The 21,211-nt window shown below is 42.0% G+C and overlaps 2 protein-coding genes across 3 annotated transcripts in view; both read left to right on the top strand.

The window, feature by feature from the left end:
- The window catches only part of FETUB (fetuin B), an 11,689-nt gene extending 2,955 nt beyond the window's left edge, over window positions 1-8,734 (top strand). The window contains exons 3-7 of the mRNA XM_029940757.1: window positions 151-238; window positions 2,374-2,537; window positions 3,831-3,932; window positions 7,050-7,133; window positions 8,266-8,734. Coding sequence (XP_029796617.1) covers window positions 151-238; window positions 2,374-2,537; window positions 3,831-3,932; window positions 7,050-7,133; window positions 8,266-8,646 — 819 coding nt within the window. The 3' untranslated portion in view covers window positions 8,647-8,734. The remainder of the gene's footprint in view (window positions 1-150; window positions 239-2,373; window positions 2,538-3,830; window positions 3,933-7,049; window positions 7,134-8,265) is intronic.
- A 3,571-nt stretch (window positions 8,735-12,305) lies between these two features.
- HRG (histidine rich glycoprotein) overlaps window positions 12,306-21,211 on the top strand; it is a 9,807-nt gene continuing 901 nt past the window's right edge. Inside the window, exons 1-7 of one of the 2 annotated variants that reach the window (XM_029940754.1) lie at window positions 12,306-12,502; window positions 14,134-14,250; window positions 15,083-15,170; window positions 16,339-16,505; window positions 17,635-17,718; window positions 19,476-19,577; window positions 20,908-21,043. In XM_029940754.1, coding sequence (XP_029796614.1) covers window positions 12,311-12,502; window positions 14,134-14,250; window positions 15,083-15,170; window positions 16,339-16,505; window positions 17,635-17,718; window positions 19,476-19,577; window positions 20,908-21,043 — 886 coding nt within the window. In that variant the 5' untranslated portion in view covers window positions 12,306-12,310. Of the gene's footprint in view, window positions 12,503-14,133; window positions 14,251-15,082; window positions 15,171-16,338; window positions 16,506-17,634; window positions 17,719-19,475; window positions 19,578-20,907; window positions 21,121-21,211 lie in introns of both variants that reach the window. The other variant, XM_029940755.1, reaches the window with a different exon arrangement.

The following is a 21,211-nucleotide window of genomic DNA, read 5'->3' as shown; positions in this document are numbered from 1 at the left end:
AGCAACTCTCAGTTTGTTCTCTGTGTTTAAGAGTCTCTTACTGTTTGCCTCTATCTCTGCTTTTATCTTATTTTTCCTTCCCTTCTAGGGGATATTTTTAAACGTCAAAGTTTGTCACAACATGGCATAAAATGTGTGTGTTTGTTCCAGGTTTATGGTAAATGCAAAGCATTATTTTATGTTAACAGACCAGAAAGGGTTCTCTATGTACCTGCCTACAACTGTACTCTTCGTCCAGGTAAGACAGTACTCTGAATTTGTTCATTTTAATAAAATATGGAAAAAGAGCATTAGATAGGGCTATACCTAGAATATCCAAGGTTCGCTCACCCTACTTCTATTCATACCAAGGTCATGTTCTTCTATCTAGTATTTGCCTCTCCTGTGAAGTTCAACTTGCATTGCTCCTATTCCCACAATGAATCTTCTTAAATCATGTGCAATCATTTATTAGTGAGGACTGCATTGAACTCTGCATTTTCAGTCTGATGTAAATGGCGTAATCTCTACCCCGGGTCCCCAGGCTCCTGCTCTAGCTCTCTGTGCCGTTATTTCCCTGACTACCCGACTCTGGACTTCTTGCAGTGGCACCCCTCTCTATTTTCTGAACACACATCGCACCTTCCAATCTCCACATCTACCTGTCCCTCCTCCCCCACTGAGGATGCCTTCGCCTGATACCTTCTGCCCTTAGAACTTACACCCAGTCTTTGAGAACCCCTGCCAATGTCACTTATTCTACCATCTTCTCTATTCAAGAAAAGAATGGTTCTCTCCTGTTCTCATTCCTATAAAACTTTGGCCTAACCACTCCTGGAACACAATGTACTGCCTTGATTTGGGTCTCCCATCTTACGTCATGTAAATAGGCATTCCTTCTTCCTTCCTGCCAAACCCCTCCCTCAGTTCCTATCAAGTGTAAGGGCCCATAGAATTGTTGAATAAATGAACTAAGAATGGGGCTGAAACTAAAGACATTTCAAATACGCATATGCTTATTCTCGATCCTTCCTTGGCAAGCAAGCATCTAAGATATGGGAAAATAGGATATGGCTACTAGTCAAACCGCTGTGTGCATGTGACTCCCCAGGCAGGGGGGTCATGTTCAATTGCAAATCCTGATTCTCTAGATCTGGGATATGGCCTGAAAGTCTGCATTTCTAACAAGCACTAGAAGATAACAATGTTTCTGGTCCCTTTGGGAGATAATGCATCAGAGCAAATAGTTTCTTAGCCATAGTTGAAGCTTCCTGGTTGTGAAGATGAGTCTTACATAAATAAGAGAACAACTAACAAGGCAGAGGGGGACTTCAAATGGAAGTCATAGGTGCCAGAGGTATAGGAGGTCAGGAAGTGACACATGGGGAGGGTGCCAGGAGCGACAAGCTGTGGAAACTGCCTCACAATATGCCCAAATGCATGTAAATGAACAGGCAGTTGATCAAAACAATGTGTTTACTCTACAAAAATAACTTCTAGAAAAGTTCCCTCACTTGACATTCATATGAATTTTGCCACTCCCAGGTCCTCCCAATCAGAAATTCTGGCTACACCCTTAGTGTGATTATTCTATCCAGTCCACATAGTGATTTGACCAATATTTGTTTCTGGCTCACTTGTATATTTTTTAAAAATTTAATGTTATTATTTATTTTTGAGAGAGACAGACAGAGCATGAGCGGGTGAGGGCCAAAGAGAGAAATAGGGAGACACAAAATCCGAAGTGGCCTGAGTCTGTGAGCTGTCAGCACAGAGCCCATTGCAGGGCTTGAACTCAGGAACTGTAAGACTGTGACCTGAACTGAAGTTGGACGCTTAACTGACTGAGCCACCCAGGCCCACATCACTAGTATTTTCTAACCTGGGAGGGTGTGCTTCTGCCTTCCATATGTTGTTCACTCAACCATTCATTCAACAAGCATTTGCTAAGCACTTACAATGCAGTAGCCCTTGTGTTAGGTGTTGGGAATCAAAGGTGAAATAAACGTGACAGCAATGAAATCCCAACATTTTAAGACACTCAGTCTGCCTGACAGAGGCAATGATGGTGGAAGATATAAACTAACTGGGAAAAAGTTTATATCAAACTAAATACATATATACAGAATTCCTAGGGTAAATAAATATCTTTGTTAGGTGAAAAAAATCTTGCTTTAATTTTTTTTTGAATAACGAAAGTAATATACACCCATGGCAGACAACTCACTGCTGACAGCTTGCTTTCCAGATAATTCCTTTTCTGGTTCGTCCTGGCCAAAATGATTATCTTTTTTTTTTTTTTTCAATCTCCACCTCTGTTATGATTGTATGATTTGTGGGATTAAAAATTACTAAGAAATTTTATTTTTAAACTTCTCTCTTTGGCATCAACAGCTTATCGAAGAAGGATTCAAATGATGTGCCCTGACTGCCCCTTCCCCATTAGTGTGTCAGATCCCAAGGTTCTGGAAACCGCTACTGAGACTCTAGCAAAATATAACAGTGAGAGCACCTCAAAGCAATACTCTGTCTTCCAAGTCACACAGGCTTCTACCCAGGTGAGGCTGAAGAGCTGTTATACCAACAATGTGTCTCATAACAGCTGCTGTCCTTTCCTAAACTGAGAGGTGAATACCAAGGTACTCCTTTACATTCACGCCAAAAAGCCTTTTCTTTATTCCCTACCTCAGTGGGCCTGGTGCACATTCAATCCTGTTTCAGTTTCTGAGTTATACCATGGGATGTTCACCAGAGGTGTGGGGGCTTCTATTCATTCACCTCATTCACCTTAAGGCAAGAAGGGAAATGGACTCTTAGTCTCCTTGGCTATTCTACTTAAGTTCACTATTTGCTGCTACATGCTCATATTTGATTGACCACGGACCATTTAGCAAGTCAGTTTCTGCTTCATCTTAAGGCCTGGAGTGGATTATGAGCTTTACCGAGTAGAGAAGATGGAGGCTCATTTGTATTTGGATTATGTTGACTCAATGATATAGAAAAAACTAATCTGAAAACAAATCTCTAGCAAGGAAACATAAGCTCACCTAAGGGAAGGTTTTTAGAGTCCTTCCAAATCCTTAAGAAGGGAAGAAAGGTATGGTGATAATATGTTTTTAAAGAACAAAATATCAAAAAACTATCAATAGAACTCCCCTATGAACCAGCAATAGCACTGCTGGGGATTTACCCAAAGGATACAGAAGTGCTGATGTATAGGAGCACATGTACCCCAATGTTCATAGCGGCACTTTCTACAATGGCCAAATCATGGAAAGAGCCTAAATGTCCATCACCTGATGAATGGATCAAGAAGATGTGGTTTATATATACAATGGAGTACTACATGGCAATGAGAAAGAATGAAATGGATGGACCTTGAGGGTGTCATGCTAAGTGAAATAAGTCAGGCAGAGAAGGACAGATACTATATGTTTGCACTCATAGGTCTAACAGGAGAAACCTAACAGAGGACCATAGGGAGAAGAAGGGGGAAAGAGAGCTGGGGAGAATGAGGGACACAAATCATAAAAGACTATTGAATACTGAAAACGAACCATGGGGAGGGAAGGGAAGGAGGTGATGGTCATGGTGGGGGGCACTTGTGGGGAGAAGCACTGGGTGTTATATGGAAACCAATTTGAAAATAAACTATAAAAAAATAAATAAATAAAGAGCAAAATGGCAGTACTTGCTCTGATCTTGGTGGGAAATACAGGGACAGCAGGGGGCCAGTGTTGACCATGATTTTGAGGAGGTATGGTTCCCATAAATAAAATGCTGCCAAACCCAAACCATTTCACCATGTGGTAAGACTCGATTTTTATTTCCTAACTCTTGTCTCATACCAGTGGGTGGTTGGCCCTGCCTACTTTGTGGAATACTTGATCAAAGAGTCACCATGTACCCAACACAAAGACGGCAACTGTGCACTTCAGCCCCCTGACTCTCTGGTAAGTATTCCTGAAAGTCTTCAGGAATGATTTAGGATTCACATTCACAAGTCATATATATGGACTTATTGTGCATAAATTTTTGCATGAGGTGTTATAATGCATTAAGATTCTTTTTTTCCCCTCAAGGAACTATTGACAATGGTGTTTTAATTCTACTTAGGTGTTGCTGAATTCAATTTACCAGTATTTCTTATATGATTTTCCATTATATTCATAAAAGGTATTAATTTGTAGTTTTCTTGTATTGTCTCTACCCAATTTCATAGGAATTTAATATTGGCCTCATAGAATAAGTTGGGACATTTTCCTTCCTCTTCAGTTTTATTTTGGAAGGGTTTGTGAAGGCTTGGTGTTTATTCTTATTTAAATGTTTGCTAGAATTTACCAGTGAAGCCATCTGGGCCTGAGCTTTTCTTTGTGAGAATTTTTGTTTTGTTTTTGTTTTTGTGTTTGCTTGATTAATAATTCAGTCTCTTTACTTGTTATAGGTCTATTCAGATTTTCTGTTTCTTCCTAAGTTTTGGTAGTCTGTGTCTTCCTAGGAATATGTCCATTTCCTCCAAGTTACCTATTTTCTCAGCATACAGGAAGATGTTCATTGCCTCTTGTTTGCCTCCTGTTTCTGAAATATTAGATTTGATATATACCCCCTTTAATTCCAATTTTAGTAATTTGAGTCATTTTTTTCTTGGTCAGTCTAGCTAAAGTTTTGTCAACTAGGTTGATCTTTTCCAAGAATCGACTTTTAGTTTCAGTTTCTGTTTGGGTTTGGTCATCTAGTTCATTTATTTCCTCCCTGCTCTTTATTAAGGCCTTCTTATTGCTTGCTTTGGGATTAGTTCTTTTTTTTTCTAGTTTCTTAAAATGGAATGTTAAGTAAATATGGTATTATTTTTTTAAATGTTTATTCATTATTGAGAGAGAGAGAAAATGAGACAGCACGAACAGGAGATTTTGTCTGATAAGTGTATAGCCATCTCAGCTCTCATTTGCATTATATATGTATTTCCATCTTTTAACTTTCAACCCATGTATGTCTTTGAATCTAAAGTGTATGTCTCAAAAGTCTTGTGTAATCAGCCAGGTGAATTTCCTCAAGGAATAATTAGGAAAACATCTTCACCCTATTCTGTAGGGTCTTTCTTTCTTACTTGCCAATAACATCTTGAGCAGATCCCATAGTTTTCTGGTCATTTGCAATAATAAGAACACTTCCACTTAGGTAATGAAGGTTCACTTTGGGGTATGGAAAAAAATCTGTTCCATCAGTTCTGAATTAAAACTATCTTCTACCCAATGCAAAGCTTTTTTTCTCTCTCTGTAGCTTCAGCCTGACTTAGAGCTTAGGACCTGATGTGAGAAAGGGGTCAAGGTCTATTCTCTTACTTTTTCTTCCCTTTCTGTAATCTTTTGCTTAATTCTGGCTCATCCGAGTTCCAAGAAGAATGAGAGAGGATAAGAGAAAAGAGTACACAGTCTTTTTTTTATATAGCTGAAGTTATAGTTTTCTCTTGATCTCCATAAAACAAGTTCCAGACCTGCTTCTCTCAGGTGATATTGGGGTGGGTTCATACTGAGGTCCTTTCTTGGCAGGATGATGTGTCTCTAGTTACTCTCCTTGGAATTCAGCTGAATCTCAGATTCAACCCCCGCAGGTTTTACTATTAAATGCCCCTTCTCCAAAAGATTGTCCCTTGAGTGGACACTTTCAAAAGAGCCCTATCTATGACATTTACTTATCCCATCAGTGTGAACATTCTCCTCTTTCATGTTTTCTCTCTTTACCCTACCATAGTAGGATCTTGCTTTACCCAAGAATCTGCCTTCAGAATGCTCTGAGAGAGAAGCAGATACCAATCCTCATAGCCCATATGCCCCCCAACTCTAGGGTTCACATGTTAAGCATGCCCACAAACTCCCTCTTAGTGGTCCACTCTAGTTTCAGCACCAGCTAGGCCTATGAATTAGGGTAGCTCAGCAAATCTTAGTCAGAGTGGGAGTGACCAGGCTCTGCTTGGCATAGGTAAGTGCAGTCTCTCCAGAAGGTTCTCTTAGAGCTTGTCCCCGAAGTCATTTGGTGATGAACCGGAGAAGGAAGAATCTGAAGCACCATTCCCCAAAGACTTCCCACATTAATAAATTTTCCCATCTTAAGAAATTTCAAGTCTTCTCTTTGTGTATTCTAGAAATGAGTGATAGAGTAATATTCAGGCAAGCCATTTTAATACTTTTTAGTAACTTCCATGTGAATATTCTTAAGAGTTCTTTAGAAATCAAGGCAACATTTTATTATAATATTCTATTTGTGTTCGAATATATGTACACTCCGTGACTCTAAAATTCCTCTTCTAGGAATTTACCCTAAGGGAGTAACTAAGAACTTATTAAGTAATGCAGAGGAATATTAGGTAGTGATTATAAAGAAAATCACAGAAGACTCTTCAATGCCATAAAAGGATTTCCACAATATATTATTAAATGACAAAAGAGAGTTATAAAATAAAATATGTAACATAATCCTATTTATCTAGCAGAAAAATAAGTATGCAAAGGGAAAAAGGTCAAAAGAAATCAAATCACTGTAGGAAACAGGTAACTTCATTACAATCACAGGTCTTTTAATTTTCTTTTTGTTTATCCATATTCTACATAAGTATGATTACATGTATATTAAGGAAACAAAATTGTGTTATTTCTAAATAAAAAGAAGTTGAAGGAACTGAGAGGAAGTTTGTCTGAGAAGAGAAAACTCAGATGGAACATAAAAGGCTACCATTTTATGAGATGAAAACAGGCTTTCAAAATGACCCAAAGGTAGAAGCAAGGCCAAGGTATAGACACAGATTTCTACTCAATACAACAAATTTTCTAATAGGGTTTGTTCCTCAAGAAATGCTGAGTTTCACATCACTGGAGGCAGTTTAGCCTAGTTTGGGTAATTATTTGGTAAAAAATTATTTAGTGAGAACTGGCTCAGAGCCTGCCCAAAACATGATAAGAACATAAAACTGCTGTTTGGCTGTGTATCTACACAAGCAGAAAGCAAATGAATTTCCATTTATAGTCATTGATAAGAATAATACTCACAGGACATTGTATTTTCTCTGTCTTTAGCCTGTTGGTCTTTGCCGTGGTTCTCGGACTGAAACAAGACTTGAAAAGTTTGTCAGGGTGAATTGTGAATTCTTTGAACCACAGGTAATTTTCAATCTAATTGTTTGTCTTCTTGTGAAGAGAGCAGATCATCTAAATCCTGTGGGCCCGTACCCCACCCTCTCCTTTTCATTTCCTAGAAATGTATTCAGGCTGCCTCAAGTCCACACCCCTAGAATGGCTGGTTAAAGACCTATCGTGCTATTTTTTTTTTTTAGTCACAATGTGGTCCTATAGAATAAGTAAGACTCCTTCAGAAACAGAAATCTCCCGCTCAGATGGCTCAGGCTTCTGAAACATTAAATCCAGTGTCTCGAAGACTCTTACCCTGAACTGGAGGTAGTTGTTTGCCTGGAAATATCCAGTCCCTTTCTGAAAGTATTTATTGAGTGTTTACTGTAAGGCAGCCAGCTGTAGTTGAGGGGGAGAGTGACACAGGCCACCTGGTCTTTGTCCTGCTGTGCCACTTGCAGCTCTGTGACTCTCGGCACGTTCTTACCTCTCTGAGACTTGGTTGCCTTGTCTGTAGAATGGGGTTGCAACACTCACCTTGTTCAGATCCCTGTGGGAAACCATAAGGGGAATTGGAGGAAGGGCCCTGTAACTGGCCTGGCAATGAATCAACAATCAATTAGATGGCTGCAGCTGCCCTACTGAGAGCATGGGGATGGCTCAGCTGGGACTTGGAAGAAGCCATTTTACCTCCCTGAGCCACTGTTTCACTCTGAATTTGTGAGACTTGCAGTCAAGCTTCTGTTACCTGCTTTTGCTTTTTAATCCTCAAGTTCATCCTCTAGCTAGGCTCCCGTCTTTGTTTTTGTTTTTGTTTTCCTTAATTTTTTTTTATTTTAGAGAGCTGTGGGGAGTGAGTGGGGAGGAGCCAAGGGGGGGGGGGCTAGGAAAGAGAAAGAGAGAGAGAGAGGGAGAGAGAAAGAGAGAATTTCACGCAGGCTCCACTCAGTACTGAGCCCAATGGGGGGATCCCATGACCCAGGGATCATGACCTGAGCTGAAATAAAGAGTTGGACACTCCACCAACTGGGCCACCCAGGTGCCCCTAAGTGGTCTCCCTTTGAAACATTCCACCAGAAAGTCCTAGAACAGCTGAGCTCAGTACCAGGCATGGCAGAAGTTTTTCCAGGAAATGTTCCCTTATTTGAAAATGTTCTTATTTCAGGTTCCCACCCCTGGAGAAGAAAACCCAGCAGCTAAGCAGGGACCTGCAGACCTCCCCATGGTGAAAGAGTCCCAACAGAGAAACATTGCCCCCACTAACTCACCTTCCAAAGCCATGCCTAAAGGATCTGTTCAGTACCTCCCCAAGTTGGATGATGAGATGATGCCTGAGGATGCTCAGGGAAACATCCCTGTTGAGGCCTTCCCCGTGCAGTTGGACCTCACCACAAATCCCCAGGGAGAAAGTCTGGATGTCTCCTTCCTCTTCTTGCATCCTATGGAGGAGAAGCTGGTTGTCTTGCCATTCCCCAAGAAAGAACAACGCTCTGCTGAGTGCCCAGGACCAGCCCAGCAGCCCAACCCTCTTATTCTCCCACCTTGAGAACCATGTAGAGGATTCCATGAAGCCACGGTGCCCTGTAGAAGTCAAATGTAGAGAGTGACTAATAAAGTTTATCTTTTTGACTCTTCTTGGTCTCATCATGTTGTTGGGAAGTGGAAATTATGAGGCTACACTGTCTACTTGTACACTGGGGTGCATCCCTTCTGAGTCATCCAAGGCCTCCAATCATGGACAGATGCCTCTGCGCCTCTCTTGTCTTCAGTGTCTCCCTCTGCAATCTTACTGGCTTTTACAAAGTCTCTGATACAGGGTGTGCCATACCTAGGTATGCTCTCTTCTTTTTTGGCAAGACCACACGGATTCTTTTGGTTAAAATGAGATAAAAATTGAAGGGGATCAAGTAACTAGAATTCATTAGAGTTTCATTCTCTCTTTATTCATAATTATTTCAACAGCAAGTATTGGTCAGATATTGTCTGCACAGCCTTCAACCTGAGGGTGGAATCTTGTTTCTTTATTCATTTTTGAATAGCCTCCACTCCCCAGAACTTGATAAAGTCACTTATCTTCACTGTTGGAAGACAGAGTCTTTGGCCTGTGGTTGAGCCTGGAGAGAAGCAAACATTGCTCCAAGTTGGGAAGCTTTCAGATTCCTATAATAGTTTTGCCCAGAGTAGAAAGTAAGGGCCCAATAACATTCATTCTCAATTTTTTCACTTAAAAGATAATATATGTAGGGGTTCCTGGGTGGTTCAGTCGGTTAAGCATCCAACTTTTGATTTCAGCTGAGGTCAAGAACTCAGTTGATGAGATTGAGCCTCGCATCAGGTTCCACACTGACAGCACAGAGCCTGTTTGGGATTCTCTCTCTCTCTCCCTTTCTCTATGATCTTCTTCCACTCCCATGTGTCCTCTCTCTCTCTCTCTCTAAACATTTAAAAAATATGTATATGAGGCACCTGGGTGGCTCAGTTGGTTAAATGTCCGACTCTTGGTCAAGTCATGATTTCACATTTTGAGAGATTTAGCCCCATGTCGGGTTCTGTGCTGACAGAACCAAGCCTGCTTGGAATTCTCTCTCTCCCTCTCTGTCTGCCCCTCCCCAGCTCATGCTCTCTCTCTCTCTCTCAAAATATATAAACTTAAAAATATGTATATAATACATATTATATATGTATATTATGTGTATATGTTTATACAAATATATGTAATATTTGCATATTCATATACACACATATCTTTTGAAATTTGACAGGCATTGTGGGTTGAATTATTTCCCCCAAATTCATATAGTGAAGTCCTAACCCCCAGTACCTTCGTATGTGATTTTATTTGGATATAGGTCTTTCAAAAGGTAATTATGTTAAAATGAAATCATTAGGGCAGGCCCCAGTCCAACATGACTGGTATCCTTATCAGAAGAGATCAGGACACAGATGAGCACAGAAACAAGACCATGTGAGGACACAGAAAAGGTGGCCAAGGAGAGCTAGGCCTCAGAAGAGACTAACCTTGATCTTGGACTTCTAGGCTCCAGCATTCTGAGAAAATCAATTTCTGTCATTTAAACCACTCAGTTTACAGTATATTTTGATGGCAGTCTAGCAAGCTAATACAATAGAGGATTTACAGATGTAACTATTGTCTTCCATCCTGGAAGCTGTTTCTTAGAAGAGTCACCTCTGCGCATTGACAGCATTTGTTTAAGAACAGCAGACAATATTCACATATTGTTACTCTTAGCCACACCCTTTAAGAAGGAAAAATGATTAAGTAGAGGCATCATTCGGAGTCTTAGACCCTATCTCAATCAGGGTCTAGCAAGAAATACAATGCATCACTAGCACTGGCTAATCCTTTAAGGTTCAGTGAAGGTAGGGGAAGAAGATGCCCACGGCTTTCGTGAGCACACCTTAATCTCCGCAAAACCACTGTAGGAAAAGCTTATCTTCATCACAAGAGCCTTTCACCCCCCTGCCTTTCCCTCCACCAGCGTTTAGCTCCTCAAGGGCACCCTGTAGTGTGGGTGGCCAGTAGAGCAAGAATTGAAGGTTTAATTGAGGAGCTCAGCTCATTGAAACATGTAAGTTTTTGTGTTCATCAATAGCCTTACTCCAGCCCTACCCTAGGTTACAGCCCCTTAGTAACACATTGGCCGGGAATCCAGACTATTCCCGTCATTCTAAATTTCACCCAAGAGGTCCTGTTTCAGTATTCAAAAGCTAGTTGGCTAACGTTAAAAGTTCAAAGTCAAGCGTAACTGAAAATGTGTTTCTTCCACTTTTAGTACTTGCTAAACCAACCTGGGCCTCTGGGAAATGAGGGTTTGTTTTTCAGATACAACTGTCTCAGCTCTTTCTCTCCATTTCAGGGTCTGTTTAGAGCCCAGTGGTTCTCAACCCTGAATGCACACTTGGAATCACCTGGAAGTTTTCAAAGTACCAGTACCTGGGTCCATTCCAAAGGATCCTGAATTAATTGCTCCTGGGAGAGGCCCCAGACGTAAGGGTTTTTAAAAGCCCCTCAGGTGATTCTAGTGTGAAAACCACTGCTATGGCCTTTACACACACTCCCTGCAGAGAGAGCTGGGGGTGGGGAGCTGCTGTTTAAGAGACTGGTCTGAGGAGGGACCCTCCCCTGAGTCCCTCTGGTCCTTTCTGATGCTGGCCAGCTGCTGGTAAGTAGAGTGCATACAGGTACATTGTTTCTCTGGAGGGGTGGGGGTGCCGTATCAGCTTAATGCCAGGCCTGCCCCCCATGCTGAGCGCCCCCCCCCAGGCATAGCCCTTCTAACCCCGTGTCAAGGATGGGCATCCAAGTGCCCTCACGACCGTTCTCTTCTGCACGAACCAGTTCCCTTTGGCATGCTTTAGGGGCCATGGAGAACCATGAGTGACAAGTTGTGGTGCCCCCAACTTCTTCTCAGACACACCATGACAATGATAACAAGAATACATAGCCTCATTTACTCCGTACCTGATTCTGCGCCAAGAATTGTAGTGGTTCCTTTATCTGTGTTTTCTATTTAGGTTTCACACAATCCAGCCAAAAGGGATGAATCCCCATTTTGTAAATGAGAAAATTAAGAACCTGAGAAGTTGTATAGCCTACCCAGCATCACACACTAAGAGTAACAGGGCAGGTTTGAAATGCAGATCTGACTCCAAAGTAACAGCTGTTTAATCCTTTCATTTTATTCAGGATTTAGTTCCTTTTATGGTATTAGTGGTTTAAGGTGTTACCTCCATAAATAATGCATTTACATTCTGCTGAGGACGTTGGGTGTCAGAATCCGAACCAGGGAGTGTTGGGGAGATTTCTGGCAGCGACGGGCAAGCAGATGAAGGAAACCCGCTCTACCTCTAACCCCACCCCCCACATCAAGGTAGCCGGCGCCTATGGGCGACAACACACCCTGCATCTGTTACTGCTAGAAAAATTCAGATATCGTGCAGATCGTGGGCCCACCCACTCCCCAGTGGCATGTCTCAACTTTCTGTCCCCAGGACCCACTAATCATTTACAGCCTGTTGGCAGGTATTTTAACTAGGGGTCAAGGTGACTCTCCCCGGTTACACAACAAAAATATATAAACACTTTGTTTAACCAATTGTGGGTGCATGTGTGTGCGTGTTAGAAAGTCTGTATAAAATTCTCCGCTGGGACATGCTGTAGCAAGGGATGGTTTTCACATCTGAACACGATGAGAGCCTTCACGGCAGCCCTGCTCCTCATCCCTTTCCTCACGCTGCCGGATTCCTGCGCTCTGAGTCCCGCAGACTGCGACGCCACTGAGCCCCTGGCCGGGAAAGTGCTAGACCTGATCAATAAAGGACGATGGAATGGCTACCTTTTCCAGTTGTTGCGGGTCGCTGATGCCCACCTGGACAGAGTGGTGAGGAATTGCCAGTGGTAGAGCTGAGCTGGGAGACAGGCCCCAGGCGCAGATGTGGCTCCAGCCCCCACGCTCCCTGCCTTGCACAAGGGAATGGCTTTGGCTAACGTTTCTGGTTTCGTTTCTGCTGCATGTCTACACTGTTGGTGTTTGGGGGGGGGGGGGTGCCTTCAAACTAACATTTGCTATAATATGTCCTTAATTATAAATCAGTCTATAAGTACTTATAAGGATGCATCCTGAGCCAACTCAAGTGTTAAGAACTAGGAGAGAAGAGAATAAGGTGTTGGCAGGACCCTCAAGGAAACAATCATCAACTCACGTACACACCTGTCTTAAGCAGGACACATTCTAGCGATCACGTGGTGTAGACGCAGCTGTAACCTAACGAAAGGAGAGCTATTAAAATTGGTTGGGAGAAGGATGTAGACAGGGAATCAGGAAGGAGAGTGTCAGGGAGTAATTGAACGCAAGGGGAAAGGGATGTTCTGGAAGTTTTATGTGGGCTTTGGAGCAGCTATCAGGTTGGAAGACAGACTGTAGGCTTATCTGGAAGCAGAGAGCCTACTGTTTTCACTTAATAAGATTGTGTGCTTGTTTGGAGTGGATCTGAGGGCTTGAAAGAGATTACAGAAAGAGGCCTCTCAAAACACCTACCCGTTGGTGAAACCACTGAAATCTAGGGGGCCAGACCACAGAGCCCCACCCAAGATAAGCAGAGAAATTCCTATTTGTTATTAGTATTAGAGGCACCACGGGTTGCAGAGAATAGGAGGGGTTGCAGAAATTTAAGTTCCAACAGGGACTTTAGTGACATGAGTCCTCTTCCAGGCTCTTGGTCACGTGTGTAGGGCACAGGATGGATGGCGTGGTGCTGCCTCTGAGTGATGGCTAGAGGGTGTGTGGGTGGGTGAAGAAGGGGGCACAGTGAGCCTGGGGAGATGGACGCAGGTTCATGAACTAGGAAGTCATTTCGTGTGCTCAGGAAACAGGCAGTGAGGACCAGTCCCAGGCAATGGAAATCAGAGCAGGGAGAATGAAGAAACAATACGAGACATTTCAAAGCAAGACCATTGAATACCTGGTGTCTGGAAAGGAAAAGCAAAGGAAAAAAACCAGTCAACCTCACATTTCTAAGCCAGAGACTACGGCAACAAGTCATTAATGATGCCTCGGACAACAGACAAGGGAAGTTGAGAGAGGGAGCTGGCTTGTAGGAGAAGACAGTGGGTTTAAGCTTTGAGCGGGCTGAAATCAAGGCAAAGCAATCCGAGTTCAGGAATAGAGCTGGGCGAGGGGACACAACTGCATATACAGATAGGAGGCTGTCATCATTTATAATTCTGGGCCTGCACCTTCAACACCTCCACCCAAACCCACACTGCTACTCAGTGGTTGCTTTTTAAAGCTTGTGGGCAGAAGCAACATCATGGCCAGTGAAAAAGAACATTTGGAAGGAACTCTTCGAAGCTATTTATTCAAAATAAGTAGATCAAATGACACAAAGGTAGGACATCTGTGATGATTTGGAGAGGAACAGGAATTCTGTTGCAGAAATAAAGATTGCTTTTATTAAAAAAGCACTAGGCTCCCACCTCCTGCTCACCTGTTGCTCTTCTGGCATTCCTCAGGAATCTGCAACTGTCTATTATTTAGTCTTGGATGTGAAAGAATCTGACTGCCCAGTCCTATCCAGGAAACACTGGGATGACTGTGATACAGCTCTTTCTAGGCGTTTATCTGAGATTGTAAGTACACAGGGTACTTTTAACGTTTATCAGTCTTGACTTCTGTCTCTTCTGTTTACTCAGGGCAGCTGCATGCCTGTGCTAACAGAGTGAAAAAGGGAGAGCAGATTCTGCCTCTTGACTCGTGAAGACTATGTTGACCTTGAGCAATAGTCTCTTGAGAGTCATACCTGGGATCCCAGTTCAAGATGAGTCACTGGGGATTGTGGTCCCATGGCATAACATGCCCAGCCATGAGACCTTGGGAAAATTACCTTAAGTTTCTAGACTTAAGAGGAGGGATTTGGGGTACCTGGACTCTAAGGTCTATTCAGGCCCTGACAGTCTATGTCTGAGAACCTATGAACCTGTGACCATGTCCTATGAAGACTGGCCTCCCTGGCAGGAATAGCCAAAGGGATTAAGCGCAGTTGCCTTGAGGAACAGGGTCTTGTTCCACGTATTGCACCTGGGTATTCCGATGCCAGGTTTTTCACCACAGGAAGAGAACACACAATGAGTAAGCACATATGTCAAATTTCAGTTCTAGAAAATAAGATGTTTACCTACCGAGGAGTTTTAGCCCTTTTTCCCCCTGAAAATGTTTGGGTTGGATATGGCCATGATCTGTTTAAACAGTTTCTCCCTGGCTCTCATGAGGGGTTTTGGATGTATATAGCACCCAGCCCACAGAAACAGACAAAGAAAATACAGGTTTTGAGAAAAGATTTGGTGAGAGAAAACTAGGATGAATCCTCAGTGGATAGTAGGAGTATGTGACGTCACTTTTTGTCCCCTCACATTCAACCTGATGAAGGCAGTATGCAATGAAATAATTCCCTCTTTCTTACAGGTGATCGGACAGTGTAAGGTAATAGCTACATATTTGAATGCATCTCAGGATCTTCGAGTGAATGGCTTTAACTGCACCACAAGTTCTGGTATGGTCGTCTGTTCAAATGCTCGTTCTAAATTAATATAGAATTCAATCATACTGTGGTATTCATTATATAATACTAAGAGGTACATTTCAGAAATGGCCCTTGCCCTCATAAAATTGATTATTACTTAATCTCTTTGGAAGGGAAAGCAGAGGGTTTTCTTCTGTCATTGGTGCACCTCTCATTAAAGAAATTCAATATACAAGAATAGAAATCTATGAGAGGCAATATGGCATCATGGTAGAGAATGTAGAATGAAGTCAGATTTGAGTTCAAATCCAACTGCATCATTTATTAGTTGTGTGGTCTTGAGGGCATGTTACTTAACCTCTTTAAGCTTTCCTCCTTTGTAAAATGAGGAAAATACTAGTGTTAGCTTTCTAGATCTGTCTTAGAATTACATAAGATGCTCTAGGTAGTATACTCTGCAGAATATTCAGCACTTGATTATTGATTTCAACACCTAAAAGTTATGTATTACTGTACAGTTTACAAAGTGGTTACACAGATCTTATCCCATTTAATCTTAGAACAAGACTATATGAGGTAAAGATTATGATATGCTCTATTTTAGAGATAAAATAACTGAGGCTCAAAGAGACTCAATGACTTGTCCTTGGGAACACAGCCAAATGTGGTGAAGACATGATTCTATTTCATCCATGTTGACTCTAAATTCCATGCTCTTTTCATTTATTTTTTCAAAAAGAATAATCACAGAAATCCCTTAAAATAGTTGATTTTCAACATGACCCAATATACAAAAATTCAACAATCAGGCAATGCCTTTAAGAGGTCACCTTGAAGAAAGGTTGATCTGTATCTTCTCTCTCTGGGCAAAACTATGTTAATGATGCCTCTCCCTCCTTCGTGAGACAGGAGGAGTTTAGTGAAAAATTAACACTTTGCTAGTGATGGAAGGGGTGTCTGAATAGAGTCACAACAGACACATCAGCATCAGAAGGATCTGGGTTTAAGTTCAGCTCTGCTGTTAATGGGCTGATTTGATCATGAACAAATCACTTTGCTTTTCCAGCCCTCAATGTGCCCATCTGTAAAATGGAAGCTATTGTTATTCTCGCCAACATGCTTATATATATTAAGTCCCAGTTTTGACATTGCTGTTTCCAAACCCCAGTAATGCGAAGTTGCCATCTTCTTTCTCTAGTCTCTTCGGCACTGGCTAATAACAAAGACAGCCCTGTACTCTTTGACTTCTTTGAGGACATTCAGCATTATAGAACCCAAGCCAACAAAGCCCTGGAGAAGTACAAAAAGGAGAATGGAGATTTTGCCTTTTTCAGAGTGGACCGAATGGAGAGAGTTACCAGAGCGGTGAGTGTCCACTCATATCAGCGACGAGGGCCCAGCTCCGGCCTGGCAGGCGCTGACCCAGCGACCCTGACCCTCCCTACTCATCTCACGTGTCCTGCTACTTTCAAACTGAGGGCCCTGTTGCAGCCTCTGTAGGCTAAGAGACACCAAAGACACTACTTTCCTATGGTTTTTAATTTTTGGAGTTGTGGGGAGTATGAATATCTACTGAAGAGGAGGGAAAACCCCAAGAAAAGAGGGAAAGACAGAAGAGCATATTAGTCTTTAAAACTGATCTGGGCCCATGAGGCACAGAGAAACGGTCTCAGTACACCCAGTGGTGTGGCTGGGGATAGACGGTTCCCCAGCCTTCCAGTCCAGGGGTCCAAGTGCCTCCCACCCACGGTGGTCTCGTAGAGCAGTTCTTTGATGTTTGTCTTACATTTTGAAAATGTCAACTTAAAAAAATTATGGTGCATGCAAGGGATGGAGTGAATACTGCACAATTACTAAAGAGAATGTTTTGGATCTATATGCATTAGGAAGAGCTTCTAAGGTGAAGAGCAAGTCAGAGACAATACTTAGACTCTGAGCCCATTTATGTTAATTAGATATATGTGTATATTTGCAACACATTTAGGAAAAGGCTAGAAGAAATGCACCAAATAGATGGTAGTGGTACCTCTGGGAAGAAGAGATCGGGTAGAGGAAGTGATTTTTCATGATGCTTGATTATGTCTATATTATTTGACATTTTCAGTGAAACAGTATTTTTTTTTGAGAGAGAGAGAGAGAGAGAGAGAGAGAGAGACTACCCATGCTTGCTCACATTTGAGCAGGGGAGGGGCAGAGTGAGACAGAATCTTGAGGAGGCTCCATGCCCAGCTTGGAGCTCAATCTCATGACATCATGACCTGAGTCAAAATCAAGAGTCAGATCCCTAACTGATGGAGCCACCCAAGCACCCCTTTAAAAATATGTTTCATTTATGATAAATTTTTTGAAGGTAGCGGCCATAAGGAAAATAGCACCTGTTGGTGATTTTGAATCCCTATGGTGGTTTATAGTAAGTTGGATAGTAGATATCTATTGCCTTTTTTTTTTTTTAACTTTTATGTTCCTGAAACTGCTTTGAACCAATTTGTTCTAGAGAGGAGGGGAAAGAACCAAGTACTACCTGGACTTCTCTGTGAGGAACTGCTCCAGGAGCCACCATTTTCCCAGGCACTATAATGTGAGTATAATAAATCATCTGTGAAATACTAGGTAACATTTAGAGACCACCTACTATGTGCCAGGCACCTGTCCAAGTGCTTTACACATATGTTATTAACACCCCACCACTACCCAATAAGGTAGGTCTTATTTTTATCTCTCACTTAGAGATGGAGAAACTGAGGCACAGAGAAGTCAAGTGAATCATAAGACTATGATTTTACAATATGCACAATACTTAACACTGAGGTTTTATCTAACCCATTAAGATTAGACTTAGCTAAGACTCATAACCAGCTTATATGAAGAGCCTACACACCACTGAGTGCCTTTGTTCACTTCATCTCATTTATTCCTCACAGTGGCCCCATCTGATAAATGTGGAGGTAACTGAGGATCAGCAAAGTAAGCGTCTTGACCAGTGTTCACACCCAGGCTGAGATCAGAACCTGGTTCTTCTAAGGCTCCGTGCAGTAGGCTTTTTTTCCCCCTAGTCATTTATAAATGGATACTCTTGTAGCTGCAGAAAGATCTTATTAATAATACTCAGCATTTGTGTGTAGCTTACATGCATACTCACCTCGTTGGATTGGTGTGACAACCCTGCTGAGGAGAGGCAAATGCCTGCTTCCATTTCTCTGGGACAGAACAGCCTAGAAGCTTAACCACTTAGCTAGAAAGTGTGAGGACACAGGATTTTAATAGTGGCCTTCTGATTTCAAGTCCAGGATAATTCTGAGGTTTGACAACACATTCTTCGGGGTCAAAAGAGAGGAAGCAATCGTTAGTTCCTTTTCTGGCTGTTTAACGTTCCCACCTGAAGCCATTCTAGAATCTTGCTTGGTGGCCACCAGAAATGATACCTTCCTCTTGCACTCCCTTCTTCAACAAATCCTTAATAATCTTGGTGTGGGTGATGCAAACCGAGTGCAGAAACATGGCAGCTGGAGAAAAGGAGTCCTAGTGTTAAGTGTTTTGAAGCATAATCTCTTTTAATTAAGCCTTCCCAGATCTGAAGACAGTATTGTACCTGTGTTACAAATGAAGACTGCTTTTAGAAATTTTAAGTAATTTGCCTAAACTCACACAACTAATAAATGGTGAAGCCAGAATTAACGTAGGTCAGTCTGACTCCAAAACTGTCCTCAAAACCTCAGTCCTTACCTGTCTCTTCTAGAAAAGTATTTTCTTCTTGTCCTAGTCTACCTTTGACAGCTGGGTTTAGGAGCCTCTGGGGCACAGTAGTATAAACCAGTGGTAGCCTCTACTTCCGGTAGGGCCAGCGGACGGTTACTTTGACAGGGCCCAGCAAGCCATTTTCATACTGGTTCCTTCCTTTCCAACACTTTCCTTCAAAGAACTGGATAAAGTTGTATATGTATCCCTCTTTCCCACCACTCTTAATTCTCCCTAGGCCCAGACGATTTGGGTCTTTGGTGCAGACAGGTTGGCCTAAGGCAAGGCATGGAAGCCCAGCGTTGGTTACCACTCAGGGAAGAAAACCACAGCAACTTGCAGTGAAACACTTGGGAACCTGCACGTTCTCCAAGTAGGGACTCGGACAGATTGTTAAATAACTAGTGGAGAAATTTGATAATAGTACCCTGATTTTTCTAAAGCTCTTTTTCCTTCCCAAATATCTGAAAGTTTACAACTGTAGCCAGGCAACTTCATACCACCCGCACACAAATAGACACACACACACACACACACACACACACACACACACAAATACACACACATACACACCCTATTGGGCTTCTCTCTTTTTTATAGGCCTTTGGATTCTGCAGAGCAGACTTGTCCTATGATGTAGGAGTCTCTGACTTGGAAACCCCAAATTACATTACCATAAACTGTGAAGTCTTCAACTTGGAGGTGGGTTGCCTAAGTAGTCCTTCTTATAAGCAGTGCCAGACTAAGAGGTATTTCCAGACACATAGTGTGTTTGGTTGTTATAGCTCTGGGGGTGGAGGGGAGATAGAGAAAGAGAGAGGCAGAGAGATGAGAGAAAGCTGAAGAAAAGAAATACTGAGAGAATAGGTCTCTGGGGAAGAGGTATAATTGCTAGTATGATACAAAAAGTATTAAAAAAAATTCCAAGAACTGGGGAGAGGTAAGATTTGTAAGGTAAAATCATAACCAATTCATTCAGCCTTTAATGAATATGAAAAATGGCCCTTACAGTCAAGGCGCCAGTGCTGAGACTTAATCATTTCTAACTTTTATCATTAAGCATAGAGCCTAAGGGGAATGCATTAGCCTCAAACATATTATATAAAGGTATATAACCTAAGGCGCAAAGCAATATTTCACATCTGTCCCAGAAGGCATTGTTCTATACCAAGATATTCATCACAGTATTTTTCATGTCAGCAAAAAAACTGAAAATAATCCAAGTGTCCCTATGCCAGACCAAAAAACAAAATGGGGGAGGGGCAGGTTGTCACCGTGAACATGGCTCCACAGATTAAAAAAATTTTTTAATATTTATTCTTTGAAAAAAAAGAGAGAGAGCATGAGCAAGGAGGGGCAGAGAGAGGGAGACACAGAATCAGAAGCAGGTTCCAGGCACTGAGCTGTCAGCACAAAGCCTGATGCGGGGCTTGAACTCACGAACAATGAAATCATGACCTGAACCCAAGTTGGATGCTTAGCCAACTGAGCTACCCAGTCATCCCATCCACAGATTTTTTTTAAATTAAAATCTGAACAAGGAGGAGAGTGAAGAGGTGAAGCGCTCATCCTTTAGGATGAAGAGATGCTTCTACCATAAAGCCTCAGAACTCTGTTGAGGATAGTAAGTATAAGGCACTAGTTTTCCAAATGTTCATCTACAGATGAATACCATCTAGAATATAATTTCACCATTTTATGCTGAAATGGGAAAATGGGGATAATAGTGTTTCATAATACAACATTTATCCCATCTAAAGAACCACTTTTTACTCTGAGATTATCTTTCTGACTCCTGTGTTATCAAAATATTATTACCATTGTGAAATAATGATGGTAGGTGATAGTTTTTGTTTGTATTTTAAATGTCAACTTGTGTGCATAAAAGTTTGAGAACACTTTACTATCCTATTTTTAAAAATGAATTTGTGAAATACAAAAGCCTTCAAGCTCTAGGTCTAAATCAAGTTGTGCATCTAACTTCTCCTTTTGTGTTCTGTAATAATAATCACTTTTCTGTATCCTTTAACAGGATCATAGAAACATCAGTGGCATACGACAGCATTTTGGCCATCCCCTTCACCCTGGTGGGCATGAGCATTCTCTTGCTGGCAAGCCTCCATTTAAGCCCGATGAATTTAGAGATCACCACCATCCTCACAAACCACATAAACATGGATGTCCACCTCCTCTAGAAGACAAAAATCAATCAGACAGACCATCATTTCAGGAAGGAGCCCCTCCAGTCTTGCCCACTCCAGAGTTAAAATGTCATCACCCCCATTTTGGCACCAATAGGACCCATGGATACCCTCATAATCATAGTTCTAGTAAGG

This window comes from Suricata suricatta, chromosome 5 (genome assembly GCF_006229205.1).
Source record: "Suricata suricatta isolate VVHF042 chromosome 5, meerkat_22Aug2017_6uvM2_HiC, whole genome shotgun sequence".
Taxonomy (NCBI): Eukaryota; Metazoa; Chordata; class Mammalia; order Carnivora; family Herpestidae; genus Suricata; species Suricata suricatta.
This window is presented reverse-complemented; position numbering and strand designations above follow the sequence as displayed.